The 22,250-nt window shown below is 39.6% G+C and overlaps 1 protein-coding gene and 1 pseudogene across 1 annotated transcript; one reads left to right on the forward strand and one right to left on the reverse strand.

Moving 5' to 3' along the window:
* Nucleotides 1-525: 525 nt before the first annotated feature.
* Nucleotides 526-21,199, reverse strand: LOC110293094 (cytochrome P450 4A12B). The gene is made up of 12 exons (XM_021160867.3): nt 20,963-21,199; nt 19,432-19,573; nt 18,774-18,818; nt 18,231-18,358; nt 6,583-6,707; nt 6,115-6,269; nt 5,577-5,683; nt 5,292-5,482; nt 5,058-5,191; nt 4,122-4,186; nt 3,898-3,974; nt 526-1,066 (listed from the first exon to the last, which is right to left on the reverse strand). The coding sequence occupies exons 1-12, from the start codon at nt 21,149-21,151 to the stop codon at nt 898-900; spliced, it is 1,527 nt and encodes a 508-aa protein (XP_021016526.1). The 5' UTR covers nt 21,152-21,199; the 3' UTR covers nt 526-897.
* On the forward strand, nt 15,188-16,786 carry LOC115030857 (malignant T-cell-amplified sequence 1 pseudogene; annotated as a pseudogene).
* Nucleotides 21,200-22,250: the final 1,051 nt, after the last annotated feature.

A 22,250-nucleotide genomic window follows, 5' to 3' on the forward strand; every position in this document is an offset into this window, starting at 1 on the left:
GGTGTTAGATCATTGTGGGGAGCGGGTGTGGCGGCAGTCCCAAAGGTGCCAAGGACTGCAGCTAAGTCGTATGACTTGCACCTGACTTCCTCATATAAGCCACAAACATCGTGAGAGCTGCACAGGTGTACCAGGTTACTGGCGAAGCCATTTTGGTGGAGATATGCCCCTGCTGCCCTGATTAGCTGAAGCTGCGTACCTGGTGAGGTGATGTGGCCTGCTGTGAGTGGATGGGAACTGATAGTATATAAGAGTGAGAGGCCCAGGGCTCGGAGTTTTTCACCTACACAGTCAATGCTCTCCCAATAAACGTGTGCAGAAGCATCCTATTGTGGCATCGTTCTTGCTGGTGAGATGGTTGTCTCACAGATCTTAACACTTAGTAGGGCTCTTGAAAGCAAGGAATGCAGCTACAGGTGATGGAAAGGTAAAAAGAAGCACAGCAATAACCAAGGAGTGATGGCACTGCAATGACCTCAGCTTCATTCCAGTGAAATCATGAAAAACACTTGATATCTAGAGTCATAGGAGCACACACTTATCTTTTAATTAATTATGACATCAGAATAAAGCCCAATTTAAGGATAGACAAGCAGTAGAAGAGAAGGAAATACACAGAAGAGAAAGGCAGGGTGCAAGTTAGGGAGATCATTAAGGTCAAAGGTCAAACATGCAGTCAGGTTAGGGACAGGTAGAGAGAAAAGCAAGTAGGGATATCAGAAGAAGTTGAGAAAGACTGACAGGCAAGGAGACTGGAAGCCCAGCAGAAGGTGGGTGGAGGTGAACAAGGTGAGAAGAAAGAATGAGATGTGAGCAGAAGGACTGGGGAAAAGAGTGAGTGACAGAAAGACAGAATGGCAGGCAGCATGCCATTTGAGCTCTCTTGTCCTGTGAAGATTATTGGAGCTTTTTGAGATGCAAATGGATCCCATTCTTGGACTTCAACACAATTCTTGGTATGGGGATTGGGACTCTGGTGGGATCTGGCAGCAGCTCAAAGCGGAGCAGGGTCAGGGCCACAGCTACCTTCAGCTCATTCATTGCAAACTGTTTCCCAATGCAGTTCCTGGGTCAGAAAGGTACAATGAAATTAGAGGCCTCGGGTTTTATTGTGAGCTGTGTAGCCATTGTCCTCTGTGCTCTAGCATAGAGCTGGACATCTAGGGCACTCTTTCATAGGACTCAGCCTAAACCCCTTGCCTTACAAGTCACACATGTATACCTCTACCTTGGGCCTTAATTCTTGATGTCTTGGTTTTTTTCTTTGTATTTTTTATTTTGGGGATTATAATATAATTACAACCTTTCTCCATTTCCTATCCTCTCTCCAAATTCTTGCATATAACCACCAAATACACTGCCACCATCCCTGTTCCTCCTCACACAGTCCCTTTCTCCACCCCACTTCCCCTTCTCTGAGAGGTTTGAGCTCCCCCTTCTAGTATCCCCCCCCCACTCTGGCACATCAAGTATCTGTAGGATTAAGCATATCCTCTTCCACTGAGGCCAGGCCAGGCTGCCCAATGAGGGGAACATAATTCACAGACAGACAACAGCTTTAGGAATAACACCTGCTCATTTGTTGCGGGACCCACATGAAGACAAAGCTGCACATCTGCCTTGTGTGTGTGTGTGTGTGTGTGTGTGTGTGTGTGTGTGTGTGTGTGCATGTGCATTTCTTATTCCAGCCTGTGTATGCTCTTTGGTTGGTGGTTCAGTTTCTGAGAGCCCCCAAGGGTCTAGCTTAGTTGACTCTGCTGATCTTCCTGTGGAGTTCCTATGCCCTTTGGAGCCCTCAGTCAAGCTCCATCCAATGTTTGATTGTGAGTCTCTGCATCTGTTTTAGCAAGCTGCTGGGTGGAATCTCTCAGAGGATAGTTATGCTAGGCTCCTGTCATTCTTGTCCTTTCTTGCTGTCTTAATCCTTTACAAATACCCCTCTTTTCTGAAACTGGCTCTAATCCTGCTTTGAGAGACGAGGAATCAGTCAATTAGACCAGCCCTTTTAGTATCAGTCTTTGGCTAGTTGACTCTCCATAGTAAGAGTTTCTGATCCACCAGTGGGGATTTTTCTGGTCAGGGCAACATGGAGATGAATGGATCACACTCTTAGCAATCATTGTCTTTGGGGCAAAGTAAATATGGTTCTAACATAGGAGTCATATACTTATGGAGAGGTTCCTGGAAAATATACCAGGTTGGAAATCCTCAAGCTCCTGCTTCTCTGCCTCCCACTCAGTGGCGAGAGACCAGTTCATGCTCAGTCCATGAGCACCCATAGGCCTTTAATTCTATTCCAGGAATGTCCTGTATGTCTCCCCAATTCCCTCTCTTCATATTGACCCTCCTATTGTTCCAAACTCATAGGATAGTGTCTAGATGGCTCAGCTGCAGCCACACCCCCTATAAGTTATTGCCTCCTCACCTTCTACCTTTCCAGCCCCTATTTATTTCAGCAAATGTTGAGGCCAAGGAGAAACTCTCCACCCCTGCCTCTGTCTCTCTCCCTCTCTGCCTCTCTCTCTATTTCTGTCTCTCCCTCCTCATACTCAAGGCTCAGAATAATGAGCGGCTAGTCCTCATCCTTCTGCCCAGGTATGCTATTGGTGTGCTTCATTGGAGGCCACAGCTCAGTCCAGGCTTAGGACAGTGACAGGAATGTTGATCATTCTACTAACTCCCTAGTGAGTAATGGAAAATATCAAAGGAGAAAGATGTCTGTTTCATACAGGTGTGGCTGATTCTGTCGACCAGCTTTCTGCACTTTTGTCACAGCACAGGCCTTGGGCCAGAGAAAAAAGAACTCAGTAAATACTTTGGATTTTACTAATGTTTGGATTTTACTAATTTTAAAAAATGAATTATTGTACACAAAAAGTAAAATTTTTTATGGCAATTGAACTACCTGATTCTCTTTCATTTGTCAATGATTTCATCATGATTTTTAACTGAGCCCTAAGTGGAGTGTTCACCAGTAGTAAACTTATCTTTGATAAACAATAAGCTTACAGCCTGTTCTGTGATAATTGATTAGGCATGGTAGAATGTCACAGAACTGTGGACAAAGAAAGCCTTCTTTTTCTTCATTACTTCTGTGGCAATTCACATTCCACAAGATGACAGAGTCCTCCAGCCTTTACACATTTCATAACAGCTCTCTGCACTGTAATGTTCTTGCTCAACAGCCATTTCAGGAATGTTTGTTAGTGTACAAATAGTACATATTATAGATAGGTCATGTCTAATGTACTCTCCCCATTTTTCAAAACTGGTAAGTGGATCACAGCTCTGAAGTGTAAACATCTCTCCTAATTTTGTTCTTTGGGAAACTAGACATCTTAATATGCAGTAGCAATTTTGTTGGACTAGAAATAAAAACTATATAGAAGAAGACTCATTGGTGTCTACCCTACCACAGAGAGCTCTCAATTTTCCATACGTGACTTCAACACAATTATAACAACACAAAAATATTTTTATATTCATTGTTGTGACTGATTAATGAATTAAACAGAAGTGGTAGGAAGGGTTGAGAGTGATGGAGACATCCATCAATCATTTAAGATATCTAACAGATGAGGGGAACAAATGCCTAAGAGCCAGTTTAAATGAGAAAACCTAAGTATGAAGATTCATATTCTACAAATGAATGAAAATGTCAACATATACTGGAATTGGAAACACACACTGACACAAACTTATCTGGCCTTGGGGAAGAGTTGTCTGCCAACCCCTCCCCCCCCGCCCAGTTACACCCTTAAATACCAACCCTTTGGAGGGGGACACAGAAAATGCCTCCCACTTACAAACACATGAAGATGTCACATAGGAACTACGGAATCAGAGATACTAGATATGTACCCAGAGACGACTCTTTTCTCCATTCATTACACTCACCTTGCTCCTCCTGAGAAGGGTAGGAATGAGTGGCTGTGTCGGGAAGACCCTGGTGCAAATCGAGAAGGATCAAACACCTGCAGTGTGAATACCAGATTCAGGGAAGGTAGGAGTCAAACTCCTGCTTCCAACTCATGAAGGGACAAAATGTCCAGGAGTGAGAGTGGGAGGAAGTGTTGGTCCTGAGATATCTTCCCCTGACCTTCTCCCATCACCCATTTTACCTCTGGATTTGGCCACACAGTTGGGTTGTGATGAAGGCCATAAAAGGAGAGCATGACATTTATACCTGTGGGGTGAGTGGTACAAAGCATGACTGGTTAGCCAATGGGTAGGGCACTAGTTCCCATATTCTTCAGAGAATATGCACACACAAATGGTCTGCATGCTGGAGTCATCATGTTAATCACAGAAAAGTAGAGTGGGCTTGGTGAAGCACTGAGTGTGTGTTACTTGCTTAAAATCATGAATCTAGGTGTGAGAACAAGAAAGCATTTGAGAATCACTATTATATTAAGTGAAATAATAACTCTCTTTTTCATGAAATATCTCTCATGAAGTAGGCCACATTCAACATTCACAGGCAGCTTCCAAAAGCAATTATTGTATGTATACCCATTTTTATATGAGATTCTGGAGCCTCAGCAAGACTTATTATCTTTTCTTCTCCACACTGCTTCACTGTGGCACAAGAGGAAATCATGCCCAATGATGATTATGTGAATATTTTCCTACCATGATCTGTAACTAAGATATCGTTGTCAGCTGAACTTGCCCATCAATTTGAGGGATCCTCAGATAGTGGAATGTTTCATCCATGACATGGAAGCCCCTAAACTTCCTCATTTCCCTTCATCCATAGAAAGAAACATATCTTCCTAACACTTACCTAGATCTCTTTTATGTCATGTAATAATTTAGCAACTAATGCCTAAAGTCTGAAGTTCAATATAGAGGTTGGCATTTTTCTGAATTTTTTTCTGAAGTCTAACTGTATGCAAAGCACTTCATACACTACATTCTAACTTAAAGTAAAAATCCTTTCATCACTACTGATAAGGCATGGAAAATCTATAAGAGATTTCACTAGTTCAAAACTGCAGAACCATAGCATTCCCATTCTTCTTTATCCCTGCTGAATTGTTCTTGGGAGTTCATACCTTTGGGTAAAGAACGTCCATCCGGAAAGGTGACAGGTGAGCTGAGCTCTCTGCTCACACTTGGTACAGGTGGGTAGATCCTCAGGGCCTCCTTGATGCACATGGTAGTATAGGACATCTTGTCCAGGTCGTTCCTGAAATGAGGCCCATCCAAAAGTCACACAGAGCTGGGACAGCCAGGAGCTTCCCATTACCAGAAGACAGAAATCTCATCTATCTTGAGCACCCACTCACCAGGTGATAGAAGCCCCATCTCCTAGGAGACTTTGGATCTCCTTCCTGCATCTCTCTTGATGTTCAGGATTTGTGGCCAAAGCATAGAAGATCCAGGAGATACCACTAGCTGTGGTGTCATGGCCCTCAAACATGAAAGTATCCACTTCAGCACGAAGGTCCTTATCAGATAAGCTTCTTCCATTTTCCATCTGGATAAGACCACAGATGAGAGAGTAATGTTTGTTTCTTATGCTCTGATTCTAAGTCAAGCCTCAAGTCTCTCATCTGGTTTCATACACTCACTCTGGCAAACAGGAGGATGTCCAGGAAATCCAATCGTCTTTTCTTCTTAACCTTTTCAAACTCTTCCTTATCCTGAAGTTGACTCCTCCTTGATTTGATCACTTGGTCTGTCAAAGGATAATACTTACCAGGCAAAGATGAAAGCACAACTCCTACGAGGCCCATATACCCTCTTTCCCAACCTCTACTCCTACTAGAGGCCAGGATGTATATAATCAAGGTAAGATAGCTGGGTAAGATGTGAGAAGCCAGCATACCTGATAGAGATCAGGCTGCCCCTAGAGATAACAACTGGAGAAGTTCATTTTGGATCCTGCTGGGGTGATTTCATTTAATATCACCAATGTGATGGTCCAGGTATCTACTACACATCATCCAGTATCCTACATCTTAGCTTTTTTGTACCAGGAAAGTACCCAACATGAATTCATTTTACATCCTTCAGAGGACCAAAGGACTTGGCTCTGCCTCAGAATTATGGTTAGCCTCTTTAGGTTGACCTTGGTAAAAGAGGGGAGAGAAAAGAAACAGACAGAACCTGTGTGATCATGGGCAAGTTGGCAGGCACTGTTGGCCCAGCAGCCATTAGAGGACACTCTGTAGATTATGTCATTCTGGTGAAAGATGTTTTGCACACGGAGAAAAACGAGATTGTTCAGGTCCTCAACTGCCTGGATATAGGACTTGTATTTTCTGTGAATACAAAGGAACAGTACAGTGATGAGGTGATATGACCCACAGACAGAGTGGTAATTTCCTTAATTTGGACAGAGATGATTCTAGGATGTATGTTGTTTCTTTCTTTAAACTCCTGCAACCACCATGTCTTTAGAAGATGGCTTCGTATTCAGGCTTACATCTATGTGGAAATCTGCAGTATATCAGCGACAGAATAGAGAATCTTGTGTTTGTGGACAGTAGTATCTAAGCTGTTCCATCTACTTCTCAAGTGAGGCCACATCAGTTTGCAAGACCAAAGAGTCTATAGTTCAGGGATATTCCTGACCTGTCCAACTGGACACTGCCCTCATGGCTGAAGGCACACTTCATGATGGTGTCCAAGGTCATCAAGGTGATGTGTTGAAAGATCTCCAGGGTGGAATCCTGGCCAACAATCTGTTCCCATTTATCCTGTAATAGAAGTAGAGAACTGAATCCAAGTCTCCCAGAAGGCTAGTGCTAACTAGAACAGACTCATTTCCTTCATCTCTAGATATGATTTTATGACTCCCCATATCAGATGTTGTGAAGGCTGATTTTCATTGTCAACTTAGTTAAATTAAGAAACTCCAGAGGGACTCCCTGTGAACACAGGATGTTCTGATCAGGGAAGTAGGTAGGCTAATTGCATATGTTTACTTTCCTCTGCAGATCTTCACTTCCTCATTTTCCTCTAAGTCCAATCGCCTAGTCTCATGCTGCGCTTCTTTCAGAATTCTGCTGTTGCCGGTCCCTTTCTGCTCACATCCTGATGGAACACCCTGCTTTCCTCCATCTTGTAAAGCTCTTCAAGCCCATCTCTATTTCTAAGTCTCAGGTCCCAATACTCAGAAACACATTTTTCCTGCAACCCCCAGTGCCCATACCTATCAGGACCTCAAAAGACTTTCTAACAGGCAAAACACAGCCCCAACTTTCTCCTAAAAACCAGAGAGGAAACAGAAACTGAGGAACCTATTCAACAAAGACAAGATCAGTTATCATCACCTAGAATTATAATCTTTCAATCTCAGATTTCTACCTGCTAGCATAAAACCACAAACAATAACAGCCAGGACAATATGTCCTGAAACACTGCCACAGCTGGTCCTGAGTATTCCAATATAGTTAAAGTTCAAGTGAAAGACCTTAAAACACCCTTTATGAATTCAATAGAGGTCCTTAAAGAGGAAACAAATAAACTCCTTAAATAAATCTATGAAAGCACAGCAATAAGTGGAAGAAAATGAACAAAACCACTCAAGTCCTGAAAGTGAAAATAGAATCAATAAAGAAAATTGAGGGAAATCTGTAAATAGAAAATTTAGGAACTCCAACAGGTAACAGAGAGGCAAGAATCACCAACAGAATACATGAAATGGAAAAGAGAATCTCAGACACTGAAGATACATAGATTGAATTAATACATCAGTCACAGAAAATGTTAAATCTAAAAAAATTCCTGGCACAAAACATCCAAGGAATCTATGATACCACAAAAAGACCAAATCTAAGAATAATAGGAACAGAGGAAGGAGAAAAAGCTCAGGTCAAAGTCAGACAATATTTTCAACAAAATCATAGAAGAAAATTTCCCTAACCAAAAATGGAGATGTCTATCAAAGTATAAAAAGCATACAGAACCCCAAATACACTGAACCAGAAAAGAAAGTTCCCTCAGCACAATAATCAAAACACTGAATGTACAGAACAAAAGAAAAATATTAACAGCTGCAAGAGGATTGACTTCTCAATGAAAACTCCAAAAGCCAGAAGGGCCTGAATAAATGTCCTGCAGACTATAAAAGACCATAAATGTCAGCTCAGACTACTATACCCAGCAAAATTTTCAATAACTACAGATGGAAAAAAATAGGATATTCCATGGTAAAAACAAATTTAAATCAGTATCCTTCTACAAATCTAGTCCTAGAGAAGATGCTAGAAAGTAAACTCCAAACTAAGAGGTTAACTACATCAAAGAAAACACAGGGAATAAATGATCTCAAACCAACAAAGTAATAAAGGGGAAACATGCTCTCTCTCTCTCTCTCTCTCTCTCTCTCTCTCTCTCTCTCTCTCTCTCTCTCTCTCTCTCTCTCTCTCTCCTTCCCCACCTCTCTCTATTTCAAACACACACACACTACCACCACCACCACCACCAGCAACAAAACCAAAATGACAAGATTCAAATATCACTGGTCATTGATATTTCTCAACATCAACTATCTGAATTCCTCAATAAAAGGACTAAAAGAGTGGATGTGGAAACAGGATCCATACTTCTACTGTATCCAAGAAACAAATAGTAACAACACGTCAGGGTAAATGGCTGGGAAAAAAGTTATTTCAAGCCAATGCACCTAAGAAACAAGGTGGTGTGGTCTGCCAAAATAAATGTCAAATAAAAAGTTATTAGAAGAGCTAGGGAAGGACACTATGTACTCATCAAAGGAAAAAAATCCACAAAGATGACATTATAATTCTTAACATCTATGCCCCAAACACAAGAGCACTCATGTGTATAAAAAAAAATTACTACAGCTTAAATCACATATTGATACTACCACATTGATAGTGGGAGACTTTAATACCCTACCCTCACCAATCTTCCACACAAAAACTAAACAGAGAAATGCTGGCACTGACGTTATAAACCAAATGGACCCCACATATTTACAGAACATTTTGCCTAAAACCAAAAGAATGACTTTCTTCTTAACACCTCATCAAACTTTCTTCAAAACTGGTCATACATTTGGATACAAAACAAGTCCCAAAAGATGCAAGAAAATTTAAATAATACCCTGCATCCTATCTGATCACCATAGGCTAAACTGTATATCACCAACAATAGAAACACAGAAAATTTACAAACTCATAGAAGCTGAATAACCCACTGAATGACAAAAAAATAGGTCAAGACAGAAATTAAGAAAGAAATCAAAGTCTTTATAGAGTTGAATGAAAATGAACACACAATAGACCCAAATGTATGGAACACAATAAAGCAGTGCTACGTGGGTAAGGTTACAATAAAAAATTATTAAGATTCCATACTAGCAACTTAACAACACATCAGAAAAATTTAGGACAAAAAGAAGAAATGACACCCAAAGCAGTAGGCAGTAAGAAATAAACTCAGAGCTGAAAAAAATAAAGTAGAAACAAACAAAAACATACAGAGGATCAGGAAAAAAAAGAGTTGGTTCTTTTAGAAAATCAATAAGATTGACAAACCCTTATCCAAATTAACTAAGACGGCCGAAAGAGAGAGAGAGAGAGAGAGAGAGAGAGAGAGAGAGAGAGAGAGAGAGAGAGGATGCAAACGAATGAAAATAGAAATGAAAAAGTAGACATAGCAACAGATTTCAAGGAGGCCCCAGATATTCATATGAAAATACTTTTTAAGAAATAAACAAAAAACACCTGTGCTTCACTCGATTGGAAAATTTAAAAGAAATGGATATCTGTCTCAGTACTTACTATTTACCAAAGTTAAATCAAAGCCAGATAAGCAATTTAAATAGAAATACAACCCTTACTGAAATATAAGTCAGTACAAGTCTCCCTACCTCAAAAAAAAAAAAGCAAACAAACAAATTCCCAGGGCTAGATTTAGCACAGAATTCTACCAGACTTTCAAAGAAGAGTTAATGCCAATATTCCTGAAATCATACCACAAAACAGAAACAGAAGGAACTTTGCTGAGTTCATTTTATGAGGCCACAATTATTTACCCTGATACCTAAATCACATAATGACCCAAGAAGGAACTGGAATTATAGACCAATTTCCCTTATAGATGAAAAAAAAAAAAAACTCAATAAAATACTTTTGACTGAATCCAAGCACATACAAAAAAAAAAAAAAGATTTCACAATGATCAAGTAGGCTTTATCCCAGAGAGGTAGGGATGGTTTAGCATATGAAAATCTGTCAATAAAATCCATAATGTAAACAGACTAAAAGGCAAAACCCATGTAATCATCTCATTAGATTCAGAAAAGGTCATTGACAAAATTCAACATCATTTCATAATAAATGTCCTGAAGAGATTAGGGATATACAAGGGACATAGCTCAACACAATATAGGCAGTTTACAGCAAGCCCATAGACAACATCAACTTAAGTGGAGAAAAACTCAAAGCAATTCCATTAAAATTAGGAACAAGTTTATGTTGTCTACTCTCTTCATACCTATTTAATATAGTACTTGAAGTCTTTGCTAGAGCAATAACAGAACTAAAGTGTATCAAGGAGATACAAATAGGAAGGGAAGAAGTCAAAACATCTTTATTTAAAGATGATATGATAGTATTTATAAGTGACTCAAAAATTTCCACCAGGAAACTCCTACAGACAATAAACACTTTCGATAAAGTAGCAGGATACAAAACCAACTCACAAAAATCAGTAACCCTGCTAAATACAAGAGACAGACAGTCTAAGGAAGAAATCTTGGAAACAACACCTTTTACTGTAGCCTCAAATAACAATAAAAAATATCTTTAAGTATCTCTAATCCAGAAGGACTTGTATGATACAAACTTTAAATCACTGAAGAAAGAAATTGAAGAAGCTATCAGGGGGTGGAAGGTGTCTCATGCTCATTGTTCAGTAGGATTAAAGTAGTAGAAGTGGACATTCTACCAAAACCTATCTACAGAGGCAATGCGATCCCTGTCAAAACTTCAATACTTCACTGATACTAAAGACAATTCTCAGCTTTATATGAAAACATACACATATACAAAAATCATCTCTCTCTCTCTCTCTCTCTCTCTCTCTCTCTCTCTCTCTCTCTCTCTCACACACACACACACACACACACACACCTACACACACAAGACACGGATAGCTAAACCAACTATGAATAATATAAGGACTGTAGTTCAAAATACCAAGCATGATACTGGCACAAAAACAGGAACATTGATAAAAGAAATAAAATTGAAGACATGAATATAAGAGCCAGCCCCACAACACTCAGAGACAGCTCCACTCCCAGGAGCTCCAACATACCCAGGATAAGAGTTAAGGAGGTGAGGAGGACACAACATCTGTCCCAAACACTGGGAGTAACACGGGTAAACAGCTAGAAGCCCTTAAAGAGGAAACATACAAATGTCTTAAAGAGTTACAGTAAAACACAATCCAAAAGGGGAAGGAAAGTAACAAAACCATCCAGGATCTAAAAATGGAACTAAAAACAATAAAGAAATCACAAAGGGAGACAACTCTGGAGTTAGAAAACGTAGGAAAGAGATCAGGAGTCATAGATGCAAGCACCACAAGTAGAATACAAGAGACAGAAGAGAGAATCTCGGGGCAGAAGATACCATAGAAAATATTGACACAACAGTAGAAGAAAATGCAAAAAGCAAAAAGCTCCAAACCCAAAACATCCAGAAAATCCAGGACAGAATGAAAAGACCAAACCTAAGGATAATTGGTATAGAAGAGAGTGAAGATTCCCAACTAAAGGGCCAGTAAATATCTTCAACAAAATTATAGAAGAAAACTTCCCTAACCTAAAGCAAATGATGCCCATGAACATACAAGAAGTCTGCAGAACTCTAAATAGACTCAACAAAAACCGAAGTTCCTCCTGTCACATAATAATCAAAACACCAAATGAACTAAACAAAGCAAGAATTTTAAAAGCAGCAAGGGAAAAAGGTCAAGGAACATATGAGGACAGACCTATCAAATTTATACCAGACTTCTTACCAGAGATTATGAAAGCTAGAAGATCCTGGGCAGATGTCATACAGATCCTAAGAGAATACAAAATCCAACCCAGGCTACTATACCCAGAAAACTCTCAATCACTATATATTGAGAAAACAAGATATTCCATGACAAAACCAAATTTACACAATATCTTTCCACAAATCCAGCCCTACAAAGAATAAGAGATAGAAAATACCAACACAAGGAGTGAAACTACACCCTAGAAAAAGCAAGAAAGTAATCTTTCAACCAACCCACACAAACATAATTCCACCTCTAACAAGAAAAATATCAGGAAGTAACAATCACTTTTCCTTAATATGAAAATTAATATTACCAACATATCCTAATCAATTGAAATTCAAAAATATGAGGAATTAGAAATTTGTTGATTGTCATCCAGTGGTCTCTCTAATTTGGTAATGGGAGAAATATGTCCAGTATTGTGCAATCCATATCCATTTTCTGCTTGTTTGTTCGTGACAGGGTCTTGCTGTGTGCCACATAATGGTCTTGAAATCATGCTTCTCCTATTCAGCCTCTCTATTGGTAGGATTTTTTATTTGATATTTTTACACTATACTATGGTTTTCAGGACAGCTAATGTATTTCAAATTTATTTATACAGCCAATAGAAATGTGGGCAATTAATTTGGGAGGGGACTTGTAAGAGAACATCAAAGAATGAGACAGAATGCTTTGCTTGAAGTTTATAATTATTGTATCAATTTTGAAGAAGAGGACCTTATAAGCTACTCTTATTCTGAGATGAATACTTTTCAAAATCATCACAGCCAATGAAACAGAACCTTACCATCACCTAATGTCTGTACTACCCTCCAAGCAGAACCATTGTTCATTGAAACAATTGATGAATGACTTCATGGATAGACCATCTTAATACACACACTATTTCTGAAATGAATGTAACCTGTTCCTTGTGGGCTGAGAATAACAACAATCACTTAAGTCAAATATCTTTCACCATAGCAGGAAATCTGTGTCCAAAAATCATGCCTACAGTTCATTCTTTGGTGCAGCAGAGCTGTCAACTCTTAGCTTATCTACTATGGAGGTAAAATCCTTTGGTGATGTAAGAGACATTCCAGTATAGCCTATGAACTCCGTTGTCCAAAAGCTGTTCTTATTCTGTGTTTGTACCACAGTAAGAGCCAAGATTTTAAGCTCTACTAAAAACAAAACAAACCAATAAACAAAAAGATTTTATCTATGTTCATTAAAAAACTAATAGTGATATATTATTTTAAAATATACAGTTAATATAATTGGAGCTATTTGAAATTTACATTGAATAAAACATATGTATTTTCAGTATTGCTATAGACAAACATCTACATAAAACTGTTCAATTGATTGTTGCTTTATATCAAGCAAGTTTTATAATACTCATTTTTATTGATACAATATTTTATAAATTTTACAGACTGATAAAAAACGAAAGATATTGCAGGTTTTGAAGTGGGGGCTCTCTGGGAGGAGTTGGGGTACAAAAAGGAAAGAAGAATGTAATGTAAGTCTATTTACTCAAAGTATTTAAATGTTAACAAATCCAGATAAATTGAAATTATGTATCTTTTCTCACCATAATGCAATAAAACTTAAATCAAAGGAAAAAAAAGACATGAACAGAGATCCACATACCTACGAACACCTGACTTTTCCTATATATATGCCAGAAACACACACCAGAACAAAGACAGCACCTTCAACAAATGGTGCTGGACAAACTGGATGGCTACATGTAGAAGAATCCAAATAGATCCATACTTACCACCTTACACAAAACTCAACTTCAAGTGTATCAAAGATCTCAACATAAAAACAATCACACTGTATTTTATAGAATAGAAAATGGGAAATAGCCTTGAATTTATTGGCACAGGAAAAGGTTCTCTGATCAGAGCACTCTTAGCACAGGCACTAAAATCAACAATTAATAAATGAGACCTCATGAACCTGAGAAGCTGCTGCATGGCAAAGGACACCATCATTTGGATAAGATGGTAGTGTACAGAATGGGAAAAGATTCTTACTAACTATACATCAAATAGAGACCTAATACTTAAAATATACGAAGAACTTAAGAAGCTAGGTGTCAAAAAGTGAATAACCCAATTAAAATGGGTACATACCTGAAAAAAAATCTCAATAAAGAAAACTCAAATGGCTGAGAAACATTTAAAGAAATGTCCAACATCCTTAGCCATCAAAGAAATGCAAATCAAATCTACTTTGAGATTCCATCTTATACCTGTAAGGATCCATCCCATATACAGTCACCAAACCCAGACACTATGGCAGATGCCCACAAGTGCTTGCTGACAGGAGCCTGATATAGCTGTCTCCTGAGAGTCTCTGCCAGTGCCTAACAAATACAGAGGTGGATGCTCTCAGCAATCATTGGACTGAGCACAAGGTTCCCAAAGGAGAAGCTGGAGAAAGGACCAAAGGAGCTAAAGGAGCTTGCAGCCCCATAGGAGGAACAACAATATGAACCACCCAGCACCCCCAGAGCTCCCTGGGACAAAACCACCACCCAAAATGTACACATGGAAGGACCCATGGCTCCAGCTGTATATGTAGCAGAGGATGGCCTTGTTGGACATCAGTGGGAGGAGAGGTCCTTGGTCTTGAGAAGGCTTGATACCCCAGTGTAGGGGCATGCCATGAGAGGGAAGCAGGAGTGGGTGGGTTGGTGATCAGGAGGAGGGGAAGAGGATAGGGGGTTTTTGGAGGGGAGACCAGGAAAGGGGATAACATTTGAAATGCAAATAAAGAAAATATCTAATAAAAAAAAGAATGTCTTAGACCAAAAAACAAGTGTCAACTCATGCTGATAATGATGTGGAATAAGGGGAAGAGTCATCCATTGCTGGTGGGAGTACAAACTTGTAAAGCCACTATGGAAAGCAGTGTGATAGTTCCTCAAGAAGATAGGAATTGATCTACCTCAAGATCCAGATATTGCACTCTTAGGCATATACCCAAAGAATGCTTCATCCTTCCACAGAGACATTTGCTTAACCATGTTCATTGCTGCTCTATTCATAATAGCCAGAATTTGGAAACAATCTAGATGTCTTTCAACAGAATGGATGATTAAAATGTACATTTACACAATGAAGTATTACTCAGCCACTAAAATAATGACACCATGAAGTTTTCAGGCAAATGGATGGAACTACCAAGAAGACAAACATATGTATTTTCTTATGTGTGTATATCAGTTGTGAAGTCAATGATAATCAATCTACAACCCATAGAACTACAGAGGGTAGATATAGAGTAAAGGATTAAAGGGAACAGATAGATCCTGTGCTTTCTCTTGGGCACTTTCTCTTCTGTTGGTTTGTTTTGTCCACATTCCATGTTATAGTTTTTGCTTTATCTTTTTTGGTTGTTTGTTTTGTTTTGTTTTGTTTTTTGTTTTTTGTTTTTTGGTGATGCTTGTGTCTATGACTCCTGATCTCTTTTCTAGGTTTTCTATATCCAGGGTAGTCTCCCTTTGTGATTTCTTGATTTCTTTATTTTTCTTTTTTATATTAATTTTTAATTAGGTATTTTCTTCATTTACATTTCCAATGATACCCCAAAAGTCCCCCAAACACTCCCCCCACTCCCCACTCCCCTCTCCCCCAACTCCCCTCTCCCCACTCCCACTTCTTGGCCCTGTACTGAGGCATATAAAGTTTGCAAGACCAATGGGCCTTTCTTTCCACTGATGACCGACTAGGTTATCTTCTGATACATATGCAGCTAGTTTTTGCTTTATCTTATTTTATTCTGTTATATTTTTTAAAAAATTGGATGAATGAATGAATGAAATCCTAGACAGTAGAGTAAAGGTTAACAACTGTCATTTAACTGTCATTTTTGACTACTGAGAGAGGGAAAATAGTTTTCCCTAATCAAGTGACACTGGGTATATCAACTACTCCATGGTAGGTCTTATGGTTAGAAATATTTGACCAACATATAACAGGCTCCATTGTGTGTGTGTGTGTGTGTGTGTGTGTGTGTGTGTGTGTGTGTGGTGTATGTGTGTGTATGCCTTTACTTGGTTACAATTTGATGGGGCTTTGGGGGTTATTTTGTTTTCTTGGTTTGGGGGTTTGATGTTATAAAAAGTTTTTGTTTGATTTTGAAAAATAACTTGAAGATGAGTAGTTAGGGACAGGGAGAGGATCTAAAAGGACTTGGAGGACGGGAAGAATATGATTAAAACATACTTAAATTTAAGGATTGCTTTAAGAATGACACAACTCCAACTGTCAATGATGTCTTTCATTGTGCTGGACTCTTCCTAATTCAATTTCCTTTATGTTTCAGGCCCTCCCCTATCATTGTCCCCTTCCTGGTTCATTTTCAAAAACTATGAAAACACAGAAATCTTTACAGTAAATGGAGAATTACTACTGTCTTTTAGACAAAGAGAAGGGACTTTTTTAAATCCAACCTTAGGATGATTTCAGATTCTTTTATCTTATCACAACAGTGGATTAATAAAAGAGGCACTAAACTTGTTCTTAGTGGATCAAATATCATGTTTCCAGGGTTAACATCTGGGTCTAAGCTTTACCCTGCTGCAGAAGATACTATTGTTACAAATGTGTCAGAAGGAAAGAAATATGCTGTATGTATTGGAGTCTTGAAGATATATGCAGAACATTTTGAGAAAGTCAACAAAGGAATTAGCATTGAAAATACCCATTATTTAAATGATATGCTATGGCATAGGGAGATATATAAATGAGCCTCAAAAGGAATGTGCTTGGGCTAAATCTGGATATTGTGCTATATCTGTGTTTGTGTCTGTGTGTGGCAGCATGAAGACAATTTCTCTGCTGCTATTTCGAATAAATTCTTCAGATGATAAAACAAATAATCATTGCTTTAAATAATAAAATTATAATAATAAATAAATACACTTTAGCCCTCCCAACCAAAAAAAAAGAAAGAAAAGAAAGGACTGAGGCACACCTTTGAGTGTCTCTGTGTAGGCATTAGTAGAATCAACTTAGGGAGTAAGAATTTCTTTAAATGGCAACACAACAACTTCCTGGGCCAGGGTTCTAGACTAAATAGAAAGGGAAAAAGAGAAAGTCAAGGCAGTGTTGGTCTTCCTCTTTCTCTCTTCCTATTTGGGATCATGATACAACAACTCATGCTTTCTCCACTTTGGCACCTCTTCTCAGGTCTAAAATCATATCAATAAGAAGTGACTAGTACAGACATCTTTTAGAAAATTAAGCATGAATAAATAACTCATACCCATTTCTCAGGGGAAAAATTAAAATTAAACATATCTTCACTTTGAATTTTGTAAATCAGTTATAACTTTTTAGTTGATGAAAGGTACATAAGAGAACTCTTCATATTTCTGGTAGATGAATGAAACTTGAAAGAACTAATGGAAACTCAAGTATGAGAATAAAATAGTTAATGAAAGGAAAGCCCATGGGCCTGCCCATGTGTTTCTAATGGGTATAATTTTGATCTTTAACTCTTTCTCATTCATCAAAAGTTTAATGAACACTATAAAATCAGAAATTAGAGTCATGAGAGGTATGGTGGTACATCACATTTGTCTGTGTGAATATGGCTCTGCTGTGCATTTCACTGTGAGTATCTTTCAATTATGTAGAAGCTCTGAGACCCAGAACAGAGTGACATTTTGGGGAGTAGCCCTGGTCACTGAAACTGCCATACCCAAGACATATCAGGAGAGAAGCAGCTAGCATTGTTGTCTGGCAAGATTCACCATTTATCAAGCATGCTGTTAGACTTGGCCATGTATACACTATGATTCTCTCCTCTCCTCTCCTCTCCTCTCCTCTCCTCTCCTCTCCTCTCCTCTCCTCTCCTCTCCTCTCCTCTCCTCTCCTCTCCTCTCCTCTCCTCTCCTCTCCTCTCCTCTCCTCTCCTCTCCTCTCCTCTCCTCTCCCCTCCCTTCCTCTCCCCTCCTCTCCTCTCCTCCCCCCTCCTCTCCCCTTACCCCATTTCCCTCCCACCCCATACAGTTCTCTGTGGCATTGACTTTTGTGGAACCTATTTCACATTATGGATTGTTATTCCATGTGACTGTGTTTGATGGTTTTTATTGTTAAGAGTAGAATCTGAGTTTGTGTTGTGAATGGGTTGTAGGCATCAGAGTGAAAGACAAAGAGAGAGAGGGGACACACACACACAAGACTCACCAGCATTACACGAACAGAGTCTGCCATGATTTCCGTATAAGGCTTCAGAATGTCATAGTGGAAAGCTGGGGTCAACATTCGTCGGTGCTGAAACCATGTCTGTCCATCCAGCATAAGCAAACCATACCCTGTACAGAGATGGCTGTGTGAAATTAGTGTATGAACAATGGGATTTGAAGACTGGGGGTAGTTTGGAGAGTCAAACATTGAAGATCTTGCAGAAACAGAAAGAAAAATGGAAAAAGCCTAATATTTTACAACATGTTTTCCCCAGTTGGCCTGGTACATATGATGAGACCATGAAAGCTACAGGATAAAGATTCAAAATAGTGAGGGAAGGACATATATGTCAGGCTGAGAATGTTTGTAAATAGGAGACACAGACACACACGGAGGAGGTTAATGTCTGGTAAGAAGAGAAACTAGGTTAAATGCAACATTACATCTTGAAGATTGTTCCCATTGCTCAGTGAGTCAAGGTAACAATCTTGACAAACTCAAGTGGAGAGTGACCACAATTGACACTTATATGGCTGTACATACCAATCCAGGGAGCTAGAAATCTGTAGGAACCATTAGCTTTTGGGTCTGAAAAAAAAGGGGAGGCATTAATTAGAAACAAAGGTGATTGCAGATAAGATCAGAGAGAGAGATGAAATCTTAATAACTGTCCCTTGACAGTTTGTCTCCTGCTAGCTCCCATTGTCTTCCATCCCCTTCTATCCACCTTGACAGTTTGGCTTAGGAATACAACCTCCCTGCACCAGGAGCTAGTCATCCTCAGGTTTAGAGTGATAAATTAGCAAGCAACATAGATTATATTATGTCCTCCACTCTGAAGAATAAAAGCCTTGTGGTTGGTTTTACTGCAGTGGCTTGGTTATCTATAATACAGAACAGAAACCATTAGAAGTTTCAAACTCAAGTAACTATACATATGAAATTTACTTTTATATAACTGATCACCCCCATTTAGTTCTAAAAAGGTAAATGAAATGAACTCATACTACTCTTTTAAGGTTACAGTAGTAAGTACAAACAAGTATTAAATAAATATTGCTGAGCATATGCTAGGAAAAAATGAACAGTACTATTTTGGCATTAGTAACTGAACCATCACGTCTTCCTGTAACTTCATGGACTCAGGCATAAACCCAGAATAGAAAATCCACAATGGTGGGTGAGGGCGTTTCACTCTCACCTGATCTCCCCAGAATCAGCTTCATGTAGTCAGGGTCATACACTTGAATGCGCACTTTGCTTCCCCAGAGCCACTGTGGACAAGCACTTGGGAAATTCTTAATCCTAGTTAGAATATCTTGAAGGTCCTGGTCCTTTAAGATCTGATATCAGTAGAAAAATGAATCACTGACAATACTTCATGCCACATGTGGTGATTTATATATGTAATCCTAACACACACTTGGGGGGATGAAGCCTGAAGATCGCTGCTGGTACAAGGCCAATATAGGCTACATAGTGAGTTCAAGGTCAGCCTGGGCTACCTTGCTAGACATTACTGTGTAACAAAACAAAACAAAAACCAAACAAACAAAACCTCCAGAGTAAGATTTGAACACTCTTTTGTTTTAGTTATTGGTTCTAAATAAAGGGAAGAACAACCACAGGGATACAGTGAAGATGACTTAACAGAACCTAGGACTGGAGCAGAGCTTGATGGCCTATCTATGGTGTCATCCAAACCTTTGCCCTCTTCTAGGAACTGATATGACCTTATGCTGTGGTCCTGTTAGGTGAAGCTGTATTTCCCAGAATCTGGCCCCAGAACCTCAGCTATGGCTCAAATTCCACATACTCGTATCTCCTTTAAAATGTGGTCAATGTGTAACCCTTGTCATGTGCTCCTCTCTGCAACCTTTGACCTAGGTCTGTCTCCATCCCCTCAGAGGTGACACTTTAAGCCCTCCCCAGCCCCTAGGCTGCTTTTTTCTTACATTTCTGGAGACTGTACAATTGTGTCAGGATCTTGGTTGGGCCCTGAGGTATACAGTGCACTTAGCAACATGGAGCACACACTACAGGTTATGCAGGAGGAGGACCCATAAATCAACAGACTTTGAATAACAGTGCATCTCTAGCAATGGTCTCTCACATCTGAAAAACCACTTTTTTGACCCTCAGGATTTCAGCCTATAAATCATTTACTGAGGCAACTTTTTTTCAGTCTAAGTAAACATATAGGGTTAGTCTTTTAACCCAATAGGAAAGTGAGTCCCTTTAGGGCACTAGGCACCTCCTGTGATTCCTGCCTGTTGTTACCATACACAGGACAGATTCTACCACACTTGTAGCCATGTTCTCAGATGAGCTCTGTGCCAGGGGAAGAAGATGGTAGAGAAATGGGGGCAGGGAACCTCTGAGAAGCCTAGCTTATTTAGAACAGGTGAGGCTGTAGGTGTTGCTCAGCCTGGAAATGGAAAGGCTTGGGTAGGACCAACCACAAGCTCCTGAGTCTGGGGCTCTTAAAACAGATGACAGATCTGCATAAATGAGCAGCTCTTAGCTGCCAATAGCAAGACCAGGCTCTTTTGATCTGTTGAGTCCCTGTTGCTGGAGTGATCCCAGCCTGAGATGTATTCCATCCTGAGCCTTCTGTCCCATGAAGAACCTGTGCTTGTTTTATAACAAGCCCTGTTTTGTAAGCTTGATGCTTATTCTCTAAACGCCTCATCTTCCCTGCTCTCCCACCCACCCATCTCTTTCCTTCCTACCTTGTGTCCAAAGAGCCAGTGAGAAGGTGGGGATGGGAACTGCTGAGTACTGCTGAGTAGCCATTGCCTGTGCAGGTAGAGCTGGGCTGTCTTGAAGAGCAGCAGGAGCAGGCTGAGCACAGAGGCTACTTGAAGGAACTCATAGATGCTTCCTGGGAATCTGATGGAGCTCAGAGCAGAGGCACTCATGATACAACAGCTTCTGGATCACCAACTCTCCTTCACTTTAACTGAACACCCTCCTGTCTGCAAACCCCAGGAGGGTTTGCCCCACCTACTTGGGGGAGGGAGAGGGGTGTGAGCAGAGCTTGATTTCAAGATTAGGGTTGATGAACCTGAACAGCCTCCTTTGTGGAGCAATGATATTAAAGACATATTAGGTGACAGTGGTAAGTGTCAATTTATCCACAGAATTCACAAATATTTGTGTAAATATTTGAATATTTACAAAAAGAGCTGGCAGAAGATGAATTCAAGGAGTTCAAGATTTAGTTTATTAAAAGTTTGTTAGAAGTGGATTTTGTACTGTTTCTAAGATTTTAGGGATGAAAAATTATGATAAATAGGTAAATTGAGGGTTTAGGTGGGAAAAACTCAAAAACTCATTGAACGCATGTGGTAGGATTTCCTACAGGAAGTCCAAGCTGTCTCTACCAGGACCCTCTGACATACCCCCCATTCTTGTTGCATTCACCATCCAATCATGACTTACAGTGATTGTGCTGGTGAAAGATGCATTCATTGAACTTCGATTCGGGATGTTTAAAACCAATGTCAGCTTCACTACATACGCAGACAGCAATGTTACTTCCTGGAGCTCAGTGTCTTCTTTTGTTAACACAAGATCTTAATCCCTTTCTAGATATCTAATAAGATATGCTGTGGTTTTCTTCCTACTGTTAAGCAAATTCCACAAATATTTATTGAACTGACAGTCTTGTGATCAATGGCAGAAAACAGTATTGCTGCAATAAAATTAACTAAGGTCGTGTTAGAGGAATGAAACCTTGTGTTAGTTATTTTCTGCTGCTATGATAAAATATAGTGACCAAGACAACTTTTTTATTAGGTATTTATTTCATTTACATTTGCAATGCTATCCCAAAAGTCCCCCACACGTTCCCCCACCCACTCTCCCACCAACCCACTCCCACTTCTTGGCCCTGGCGTTCCCCTGTACTGGGGCATATAAAGTTTGTGTGTCCAGTGAGCCTCTCTTTCCACTGATGGCCGACTAGGCCATCTTCTGATACATATGCAGCTAGAGTCAAGAGCTCCGGGGTACTGG

This window comes from Mus caroli, unplaced genomic scaffold (assembly GCF_978045245.1).
Source record: "Mus caroli unplaced genomic scaffold, Mus_caroli_1 scaffold_6, whole genome shotgun sequence".
NCBI lineage: Eukaryota > Metazoa > Chordata > Mammalia > Rodentia > Muridae > Mus > Mus caroli.

Excerpts from the sequence above, each read along its gene's own strand:
- LOC110293094 (XM_021160867.3), bottom strand. The coding sequence starts at position 21,151 with ATGAGTGCCTCTGCTCTGAGCTCCATCAGATTCCCAGGAAGCATCTAT. Across the intron at positions 5,483-5,576 it reads ACATCCTCCTGTTTGCCAGA|ATGGAAAATGGAAGAAGCTT; the intron begins GTGAGTGTATGA and ends GGTCTTATCCAG. Across the intron at positions 1,067-3,897 it reads CCCTTCTCAGGAGGAGCAAG|GAACTGCATTGGGAAACAGT; the intron begins GTGAGTGTAATG and ends TTTCTGACCCAG.